The sequence below is a fragment of the Triticum urartu genome, chromosome 4, assembly GCF_003073215.2.
Source record: "Triticum urartu cultivar G1812 chromosome 4, Tu2.1, whole genome shotgun sequence".
In the NCBI taxonomy this organism is placed as follows: domain Eukaryota; kingdom Viridiplantae; phylum Streptophyta; class Magnoliopsida; order Poales; family Poaceae; genus Triticum; species Triticum urartu.
Window position 1 is genome coordinate 251,482 of NC_053025.1, and position 11,543 is coordinate 263,024.

At 45.2% G+C, this 11,543-nt stretch overlaps 1 protein-coding gene across 1 annotated transcript; it reads left to right on the forward strand.

The window, feature by feature from the left end:
• Positions 1-4,621: 4,621 nt before the first annotated feature.
• Positions 4,622-9,997, forward strand: LOC125550088 (DNA topoisomerase 2-like; the record flags this gene model as incomplete). The annotated part of the gene is given in 18 exon segments (XM_048713003.1): positions 4,622-5,206; positions 5,859-6,148; positions 6,219-6,285; positions 6,468-6,720; positions 6,813-7,012; positions 7,089-7,301; positions 7,384-7,497; positions 7,592-7,628; positions 7,631-7,704; positions 7,852-8,016; positions 8,097-8,282; positions 8,367-8,522; positions 8,613-8,746; positions 8,833-9,001; positions 9,108-9,317; positions 9,387-9,573; positions 9,661-9,710; positions 9,784-9,997. Coding segments are annotated over 18 exon segments (3,178 nt in total), but the record flags the coding sequence as incomplete, so codon positions are not given.
• Positions 9,998-11,543: the final 1,546 nt, after the last annotated feature.

The window sequence follows — 11,543 nt, forward strand, 5'->3', positions numbered from 1 at the left end:
GACATTTCCCTGTGTGCAATCAAGCGACTTGAACTTTTTATTTGTTCAACCAGCCCTGCCATAAAATACTATGTTCGTGAGATGAACATGGCATTTGTCGCTCCGGGAGATGCTAAGAACTCTAAATATGCATCTTATAAATAGGAACATATCATAATACCTGACCGTGACCAATGCATGTTTCCTTTTTCAGTACTTCTCCTGTCGCTTTACAAAAGACAATCAGAAGGACCATCTTAACTAACCAATTGAAGACATGATGACCAGACTCGGCACTGGAGATGCTGAGAGACAAGTTGGAATGATGATGGGTATGGATAAGAGGGCCACAATAAAAAAACATTATGTGATGATCATCTATCCCATGAACTACTTACACTAGGTTATGAAATGGCACCCATGGAGTTAATCGACAAGGTAGTTGAACCAAGCTACTATTAGTATTGCTAATTAGGCTTCGTAGTTTTACCGTCTCGCTGCCACACTCTGTCTGGCTTTTACTCTCTTATATTCATGCTATTAGTACTGAACTTAATGTCAGCTAATTATATTTTGTAATATCTTGACTGTACTGAACTCAATGTTGCTTGCTTTTGTGATAGATTAGATTTTATAATCTCATGACCGTGCTGAACTTGATTGTGGTGCAGAGTGAATGATGATTTTTTTATTGTTTGACTCCATTTTTTGCCATGTGATGCGCATATATATTTGATTATCTGCTATGAGCAGACCCTCGTCAGATCATGTCAATGAGTATATAATTGATGATAAAAAAATCAAATTTCTCTCATAAATAAATAGTTGGTGATCTTCAAAGGGGAAAACATATTATGGTTATGAATTTTCAGGCCTAGTCACGTTAACGCATGCATTTGGTTGATCAAAAGGATTTAGTAGTGGCCGATCAACCAGTTTGCTAATGGAATAAATCGTGTGTGCATGCACGGTTCAACCGGTCAACAACTATCCAGGCAAACGTTTGGTGTGTTGAAGTAGTAAAATCTTATACAGGCCTGCTGCTAGTTGGACGTGTTGATGTTGGTACAAAACCAAGGTCCGTGGTCGCTAGTGATAGAGAAAATCGATCCGTTGGGCTTGACTAAATCCACGAAGAGATAAGTATTGGCCAAGGAGTTTGTTGCTTTTTAGTTCAACAACGCCGAGAGATTGGAGATAAGATTTGTTTAATTGTTACTAACGGCAGCGGCGACGACGCTAATCTCCCGTGCTTATCTTCCTATCTATTCGCATAGCTAGCCGGTGGAGACGATGCTATAAAAAGGCTGCTCCAATGACTGCGAAAGAGGTTCAGTTCACTCACAACGCACGCACCATTTACACGCTCATCTCACCACCATTCACTGTACCACTCGCCCACACACACGCATACACACACACACTTCGTATCATCTCCATCTCAGCACTCACACATACACACATCATTTCTCGTCTGGCGTTTCCCTCCGTGGTCGGCGTCGATGGCACAGCCATATGGTGAGTAAATCATATGAAGGTTGCATATGATCACTTATTTATTTTATTTACTTTTCTTCTCTTTGTTCATTTCTTTTTGTGGCATCTCGCGGATCTAATCGTCGCCGTGGATGTCTCATCGCTTGATCTACAATAAAAACCGGCGGTGTCCCGCGGCTCTACATGGCGATCTATTCGTCGTCGTGGATGTCTCATCGTTTGATCTACGACAAAGTTGGCGTCTCGTGGCTCTACATGACGATCTAATCATCGCCGCGGACGTTTCATTGTTCGATCCATGAAAAGAATTCAGCGGCGTCTCGTGGCTCTACATGGCGATCTAATCGTCGCCGCGGACGTTTCATTGTTTGATCCACGAAAAGAATTCAGCGGCGTCTCGTGGCTCTACATGACGATCTAATCATCGCCGCGGACGTTTCATTGTTCGATCCATGAAAAGAATTCAGCGGCGTCTCGTGGCTCTACATGGCGATCTAATCGTCGCCGCGGACGTTTCATTGTTTGATCCACGAAAAGAATTCACGGCGTCTCGTGGCTCTACATGACGATCTAATCGTCGCCACGGACGTTTTACAACCCGATCTACAGAAAGAGTTTGCTAGCATCTAGAGGCTCTACATGGCGATTTAATCGTCGCCGCAGGTGTTTCATGGTCCGGTACGAGAAAAAGAGGCATTGCCTTCCACGACTCTACCTGGCGATCAAATTGTCGTCACGAATGTTTTTATGGTTTGGTCCGTATAAAAAAGAAAACAAAAAGAAGTTAGCGTCTTGCGGCTCTACACGGCGATCTAATCGCCGCCGCGGAAGTTTCATTATCAGATCTGAGAATCAAAAGAAAGAAAAGTTTATGGCGTCTCGCGGCTCTACATGGTGATCAAATCGTCGCCACGGACGCATCAAATTCATCAGCAACATCTTTTGTAATATTGCATTTGGGGTGGCATACAAAGTTAGGCCCTAGGGAACAGCAGCGCAGCAACATACATAAGCAAAAATCAGCATCATGAGCCATCACATGCGAAGCATCAGGGGTCACTAATAAAGCCAAGTAGATCGTATGATGTAATGGGTGATGATATTATTGTGAGAATAATAAGGACACAGCCATCTACTCCGGAATAAACAAGAGGCCATTGACAAATTTTTGCAGAAGCATGTTTCTCAATCAAATAAGGGTTCATCTTCAAGTCCACGCTGAGATCACTTTTTTCCGCGACCGACGAGGCCGGAACTCACATACATTTCCTGACCGACGAGGCAGGATACATGATGTTCGTGACCGACGAGGCCGAACTATCCATTTAATTTTATCCTTGAGACTTGATCTACATCCCATGTTTGGTTGATGCATGAATCCATAAGTTTTTGTCATGGCGAGATTATTTTTTGTCTTGGAGCACTTGCATATTCTTTTTGCCTTGAAGACAGAAGCCATGAGTTTGATAATGATGATGACCGTTTGAGGCAGTTTAATCGGAGGTCTTTCATAGATATGCTATGAATGTAATTAACTAGGGATCCCTTCGAGGCCCTAGGAGTCGAGAATTATGCAATTGTCTTTTGTATGTCAGATGCTACACCAAGAGCATGTAAAATGAGATTTGTATATCTTCATCAATAAAGATTTACAAGTTTTCTCTGCATCATCATGTGTGTTTATTTTTATTTTTTTATTTGTATACACTCGTATACTGGCACGCCCGCACCTAAAATGCCAACGCGGATAAATTTAAATATTTGTCTTGCGAAAACATTTATCTTGAACAAGAAAATCAGTTTTTATGTTGAATAAATTTGCTAAACTTGCTTTCTCACTAATGCTTGATCTTTAATCGCTTGACCACGTGTTGGAAGGCGCGTTGCCGATCTAGTAGCAGAAGATTACACGATACCCTCCTCACACTCGTGGAGGCAGCCGCATATGGCCCATTGGCCAGCGCTTCACGCTTTGGTCGTGCACGCCGTGGCTTCAGTCTTGTGGGGGTAGGGTGTGCGTTCATAGGTGTGAGTGTATGCGCGTATGTATGAGCGCTTGCGTCTGTACTGATATTAAAAAAACGTTTCACCCGTCTCGCTGGCAGGTGGAGTCACAGTGAGTACTATACTGTACGTATTTCGTAGTCTTTGTTGGATTGGAGACAAGGGGCCAGTTCTTTTCGGTCGATTGTAGAGAATCACGGTCCCAGGAATCAAAATCGTAAAAGAACTCGTCTCTTCCTCAGGAATCATCTGAGAATCGTCAGAATCAGTAGTGTATTTGAGAATCGCCATATATGGACGATTCTGGCGATTGTGGGCTGCTCCGCAAAAGAAAACGATTCGTCCTCGTGGAATACCCCTATTTGACTTGTTATTTACGGGTCAAATGCCACTCCGGTTCTCTCTCGGGCCCAACCTGTTTCTCCTCTCCTCTCTTGTTTCTCTTCGCTCGATCCCCGCGAGGCTAGGGTTCGCGCCGGCGGCGGCCGACCCCGACCCCGCCCCGCTCCGTCCGTCAGTGCTAAGCTCCATCCCATCCGCTGGCGCCCCGCCCCGTCCTGTCCGGCCCCGCCCAAGCCCGCGTCGCCGGCTAACGTCGATGTGTCGCCGCCTCTCCCCACTCGCCGCCGGCGCCATCTCTCGCCCCGCTATCGCGACCTCGATCTAGGACCTCACTCCGCCGCGGGTACCACGCACTGGAGGATCGAGCTCGTCATTGCCAGTGCAGAAATAGCTCCTCTACATCGATCCTCTCTCAATTTTCTGCAGTTTTTCTTTGTTCTTGTGCACACAATTTCAGTCTAGGGGTATTACAGACATTTTAGGACACAACTCATAGAACAATCACATATCATAATCTAGAAAAGAACTGGACGACTGATTCTCTTGGCAGCTGATTCTTGTGAGCAGTTTTCTAGAATCAGATTCTGGAGAATCATGAGCTGAAAAGAACTGGGCCAAGGAAAGGAAGGATTGCCGCAAACAAAGAAAAAAGACAAGGAAAGGAAAGGATGTATTCCATGCAAAAAAAAAAAGTAAGTATAGCTGGCCAAATGGGCCGGTCCGTGCCGTGCACGATTATGATGGGCCGGGCCCGCCGTTTGGCTAGCTATTCCGTGCTAGTATTGTTATCAGTGGCAGTGGCAGTGGCAGTGGGAGCGTAATTTCAGCTCCCCCAAGTTCCCCACCCCCCTTGCTTTCCCAGTGGCAGGCAGTGGGAGCTCCCCCGAGTTCCCCATCCGCTCCGATCCACACACAAACCCTAGCCATGGCCACCGTTCCACGATCGGAGATGCTGCGCGCCCTCGTCCTGGAGCTGCCCGAGCGATTTCTGGGCTCGGTCGCGAGGCAAACCCGTACGCTGTGGGTGTACGAGGACGGAGCGATGGTGCGCCGCGCCGTCTCCTACAGCCCGGCGCTGTACCAGCTCTTGGACGGCGCGCTCCTCACCGCCGCGAGGAGGAACCGCGACCACACCGTCGGCTCCACGCTCAAAGTGGACATAGATGTCCAGGCCTGCCGCATCTCGATGCACACCACCGCAGGCGGGCCACCAGTCAGCCTCGACGAGGAGGAGGAAGGCGTGTACATTCCGGAGCTCATCTACGGGCGCATCACCAACGTCGACGACCCCGATGACCTCGCCCCGAAGCTCCCCAACTTGTTCTCCACCGAGTTCGTCATCGAGATCGCCGACGGGCGCCTGCGACAGAAATCCTACAAGCAGGTCCATCTCTGACGACTATTATTAGTCTGTCTCCATTCCCTTTTTTTTGTGGTTTCCATGATTGATGCGTGTGCGTGTGTTGATAGACGTCTTCATCCGTGACAAATCAATCAATGAATCTACCTTAGATGTTACCCAGCAGGTCAAAATCTACCTTAGATGGCTGTTACTCTGCAGGTCAGGTCTTAGGAGCTCGATCGTGTTTTCAGTTTTGACAGGCTACTACTGTAGCTTTATTTCATATACATACAGGGGCGGCTCCAAGTGTTGGTTGAATGAATGCTTCATATAATGCCATTTAGTCAGTTATCCAAGTTAATGAATGCTTCATATATATGCCATTTAGTTAGTTATCCAAGTTAATGAATGCTAATTGTATATATGCCAGTCATGCACTGAAAGCTGTTATGCCTTTTCTATTGCACCTGGGGATCGGAGTTATTACTTTGTAATGTTAAGAGTTTCATCATAATTGTCTTGAGCAAACTTAACATTCTTTTGTCTACCTTTTTGCTGACATTTGGTTTATATGTATATTATTATCTTTATGTACACAACCAAGCATGTTTATGCACCCAAACACCCCGCAGCCACCCAAAATCACCAAGTACATGCATGACATGACATTCCTCATTGAATCCTTCTTCTGCAGGCCTTCTATGACAACATGGGCAAGAGGTCCAAACCGACGACTCGCAAGTGCGCCAAGTCAGCCAACTGGACTAGAGTTACCTTCAAGCCCGACCTCCCCAAATTCAACATGACCGAGCTCGATGCCGACATTGTCGCACTGATGAAGAGGCGAGTACTTGATATGGCGGGCACACTTGGCAAAAAGGTCACTGTCGAATTGAATGGCGAGAAGGTGCCAGTGAGAAGCTTCTCTGATTACGTGCAACTGTATATTGATTCTGCTTCCAAAGAAGGAATTGAGCTACCAAGGTTTGAGATAGCATACATCCTTACATATGTTCTGTGACAGTTCTGACCAAATTCAAATTTGGCCTTTCAGATTATATAAGAAAGTTAACGACTGCTGGGAGGTGTGCGTCACTCTAAGTGAAGGCCAGTTCCAGCAGGTAAGTGTGGCAGGTATTCATTAGGCTTCCAAGGTTTGTGGTTTTAGAGATAACAATAAGCTACCAAGGTTTGTGGTTTTAGAGATAACATTAAAATTCAGGTATTCATTAGGCTTTTCTAGTTTGTTGTTATAGACAGACAGACAGGCAGTAATACCTCTGACATTTTGTTTGGATTACAGGTCAGTTTTGTGAATGGGATTGCGACCATACGAGGTGGAACTCATGTCAACCACGTCACAGACCAAATTACCAGTCATCTGATGCGCGTTGTGAACAAGAAGAAGCACATCCACATTGGACCACATACAGTAAAAGACCGCCTATGGATATTTGTTAATGCGCTCATTGACAACCCTGCATTTGATTCACTGACCAAAGAGGCATTGACCTTTGGGCCCGAGTGCCACCTCCCCCAAGAGTTCCTCAAGACAGGTATTGCGATGAATGTTAACTTTGGTGTCCTGTATTTGTCTGTTGTGGAGCTTGCACAACTAACACTACTGCTCATCCCTTTGTATTTGCAGTGTCTAAATTGATCATGGGGAGCAATCTCCTCTCTTGCGCCGAGTCCGAACCAAACACTGAGGTACACAGGACTGACGGAAGCAAGGGGACAGGTCCTCTTCGCATCCCTAAGCTGGAGGATGCAAATGATGCTGGTGGGAGTGAATCTGAACAGTGCACCTTGATCCTTACTGAAGGAGAGTCAGCAAAGGCTCTAGCGGTGAGTAACACGACCCTATTAATTGCCATAGTATTTAAGTTTTGCTTCGCATACTGAAGCATTAAGCTTTTGTTAGATGGCTGGTCTATCCGTAGTTGGAAGGGACAAATACGGCGTGTTCCCTCTGCGGCAGTGTACTATGTTAAATGCGAGAGGAGCAACCAGCACACAGCTGAGGCAGAGCCGAGAGCTACAGAGTCTAATGGAAATAATAGGTCTGCAACTAGACAAGGATTATGATAGCCCGAAAGACCTGCGATATGGTCATTTGATGATTATGACAAACCAGGTTTGCATTGCTTCTCTATTTCTTGTTAATTAATGAAACTCAAGTTGTTTTTTGGCTTAGATTGAACTGATGAATACTTCAGGACTGTGATGGGTACCACGAAAAAGGCTTGCTTATCAATTTTATCCACTCTCAGTGGCCATCTCTGCTAAAGGCTCCTTCCTTCTTGTCTGAGTTCATCACTCCAATGGTCAAGGTATACAGAAAAAATAGTGTTCTCTCATCAGTCAGATTATTTATATACAGCATTCATACGGCCGCTGTAAAAGAAAATGCTCTTATTTGTCCAGGCAACAAATATCAGGAGCGAAGCTGTCAAGTCATTTTATCAATGCCAGACTACGAAACATGGAAGAAGAACTTGGGAGGAAATGCAAGTGCATGGAGTGTCAAATACTACAAGGTGTGCCTTTTGCCCCTTGCTTATTGAGTTATTGCATTGTGGTTTCGCCACATGATGGTGTTCTCCCCTCGACCCTTTTACTGGAAAGGTATATAACAAAGATAGCTGTGGTTATACTTGATCTTAATGGGTTTCTGGCTGGTACAGGGGCTGGGAACCAGCACAGCTCAAGAATGTCGGGATTACTTTGAAGATATTGCGCATCACAAGAAGGATTTTTACTGGGCAGATGAAAAAGATGATGAAGCTATTGAATTGGCATTCGACAAGGGCAAGACCGGTGAGCGTAAGGATTGGCTGTACAACTACCAGGTTAAATATTTGCATCATTTTCCAAGTTTGATACAGGCTTCTTATTCTGTATTCATAGTAACACAAATAATATATTGCAGCCTGGAACTTGCCTTGACCGACATCAGAAAAGCATCACGTACAGTGATTTTATTCACAAAGAGCTGATACTCTTTTCGATGGCGGACATTGAACGGTCAATACCTTCAGTCGTTGACGGCTTTAAACGAGGACAGAGGAAGGTTATGTTTTGCTCATTCAAGAGGCATTTGGTTAAAGAAATAAAGGTTTGCCAAAGAGTTTTTGAATCTGTGCATTTTGGAATCTTCATGCACATTCCTAAATTTGTTACCTTTATTGGCTGGCTACAGGTGTCACAGTTTGTTGGTTTCGTGTCAGAACACTCAGCGTACCAGTATGGTGAGACCAGTGTCGCACATACAATCATAGGAATGGCTCAGGATTTTGTTGGCAGCAATAATATTAGTCTCCTGGAGCCTCGTGGCCAGTTTGGCACCCGAAATTCGGTTGGTTAGCTTTGTTAAAAGCCAAGTATCATGCCTCTGTTTGTAATGGTTCTCATGTTTTTTGTGTGTTTTTGTTTCCAATCATTTTAGGGCGGCAAGGATGCTGCTACTCCTAAGTACATCTGCACTATGTTGCCGCGTATCGCCCGCTTAATTTTTCCAAAGGATGATGATGTTCTTCTGAACTATTTGCATGAGGAGGGGGTGTCAATTGAACCCAGCTGGTAATATTACTACCTCTTCAAACATTCGTCCTGCATGATTGCAGTTGGATGTTGTTTTTTGTAACTAAAATATGCCACATTTTAAGGTATATGCCGATCATTCCCATGGTTCTAGTTAATGGAGCTGAAGGCATTGGCACTGGATGGAGCACGTTTGTTCCAAATTATAATCCAAGAGACATTATTTCTAATCTGAAAAGGCTCCTTAAAAAGGAGAATCTTGTACCCATGGATCCCTGGTACAAGGGGTTCAAGGTCCGTGAGAAGTGCTTTTACTAGCATATTTCTGTTACACTGACGGTGTCCCTCCTTATTTCAGCAATTGGTTTTGATGTAGTATATTTGTTCGTTACCCTGACAGGGCTCCGTGAAAAAGAGATCTTCAGAGGAATCTGGATCCGCATATACCGTGACAGGTGTTATAGAGCAGGTTTCTGACACCAAGCTTAGGATCACTGAGCTTCCCATCCACCGATGGACATATGATTATAAAGACTTCCTTGTATCCAGTTGTCTGAACATTCAAAAGGAAAAGAGCAAGCACAAGAACAAGGAACCACCGTTTCTCGAGGTACATACCTTTCTTTCGCTTTGATTTCAGATGCTGTTACATTCTTGACCTGCAACCATTAATGTGCAGGATTTTAAATCATATTGTGACCATGAAACTGTGAACTTTGAAGTCCTCCTGAGTGAGCAAGAGATGAATAATGCTAAGCAAGAAGGCCTTGAGAAAAAATTCAAGCTGACAGACGTAATAGGAACCACAAACATGCACCTGTTTGACCCAGAGGGTAAAATCCGAAAGTACGACACTCCGGAGGACAGTGAGTATCTCTAATACTGACCTGCGTTATAGCTACAAATCATTTCACATGTGGTTCTTTCACTGAAATTATGTTAACTTTGTTCAGTTCTTGAAGAGTTCTTCGGTTTGAGGCTGGAATTCTATGCTAGAAGAAAGGTACATGTTGTTACGTTGGTTGTTTCGTGACAAACTACTGTATTGTTTTAGCTAACAAACATATGCTGTGCAGCAAGTAATGCTGGAAGTGCTTGAGAAAGAGCTGCGGAAGCTTGAGAACAGAGTTAGGTTCATTATGGCTCTTCTTGCTGGGGATATCATAGTGAATCACAGTATGTTGGCTGACCTATTGCTTGTACTGGGGCAACAAAGATATGATCCTTTCCCAAAGAAGGCCAGAGAAGAGCCAATCGCTGTAGGAGATACAGAAAGAAATGATGTGAGTCGTTTGTCACGAAAGCGATACTCTATGCTCCTGGTGAATCTTTTTCACAAACAGATGGATCATGCTCCTGGTGAAATCCTTCCTGCCGTCCAATCTCTGTCCGTAAGCTGCAAGGATTGCGGAAACGGGGTGCTGTTAGCCAGTGTGTGCAAGTGCGTCAGATTCACCAGGAGCATGATCTGCAAGCAATTACTCTGGATGCTGATCCTGCAGAGCAGACACCTCCAGCTGTTCAAGAACTGCTACAGGAGTTTGATGCTTTGTTCCGGGAGCCAAAGGAATTACCCCCTCGTCGTGCCTGTGACCACCAAATTCCGTTGGTGCCAGGTGCAGTGCCAGTCAATGTCCGGCCATATAGATATGCACCCCACCAGAAAACAGAGATTGAGAAGCAAATCTGTGAGATGATGAACAATGGCATTATTCGTCGCAGCACGAGCCCCTTCGCTTCTCCAGTGCTCTTGGTTCGTAAGAAGGATGGATCCTGGCGCTTTTGAAATATCCTATGCCAGTCACGGGTTGTCCCAAGCTCAACGTAGGTTCGCAAGAGAAAAAGAGGGGGGTACCTTGTCTGTCGGTCGAAGAAGGCAACAAACAAGTGGAAGCAACCGATGCTTTGGTCATTCTACTCCTTGATGCCAGTCTGTGCTTGCTGTCATGCTGGCAAAAGCGGGGGTTTCGGCCGGCTTTACCTACTATTGGATTTGAACCAATGACTCTCGCCGTATGAAAGCGATACTCTAACCGCTGAGTCAAGTAGGTCAAGCTGAGTCAAGTCAGAGAAAATCGAAAAAAAGAGAAAGCCAACCAAAGCGCAACCAGAGTTCTCCGCGGGGTGGAGCGCTAAGAAAGAGAAAGCGTTATCGCTATACGAAATGAAGCAGCGGCTAGCACACTAAGATAAACCACTTGGTTTAAAAAACTGCTTAGTGGCGTGTGATTTCAACACTATTCCAGAGGTATATGACAAAAATTGTGGGAGAGACCTCTATGTTCCTCAGCTTAAATCATTCTATGATTGTTTACAATTCTGTCATCTATTTTACATGAGGGCTAGAGGGTGGTCTTGGAGCAAGAAAAGTGTTGAGTCCAGGCGCATTATGGTACGACTGAGACTGAGTTGGGCAGGAGCAAGCGGTTGGATTGGCCTGACTCTTCAAGACCAAAGATACTCGGCTTCCTCTTCATCAAGTCACGAAATTCGACCCTTAGTTAGCAGCACCAAAACTAGAGCAGGCCCAAGACAAGCAAGAACAGTCAGTCAGCACCGATCAGGCAGGAAGCAGACAGTAAGCTAAGAATACTGGAAGAAGGTGGTCGCTCAGCCAAAGCCCTAGTTCAACCAGAACAGTAGGGAAAGCGGTAGAGGCCGCTCCGTAGCTTTGGTCGTCGCACTCTAATCCGCTTTAGAAGAAGCAGCTATTCTATTGCTTGGCTATAAAGCCTATAAGTAAGAACTCTGGGGAAGGAATCCGATCTGCAGATGAAGCAGAAGCAGGCAAAAGGCGAGCGCACAGCGAGGAATTTTCCATACTAGATCGACTCAA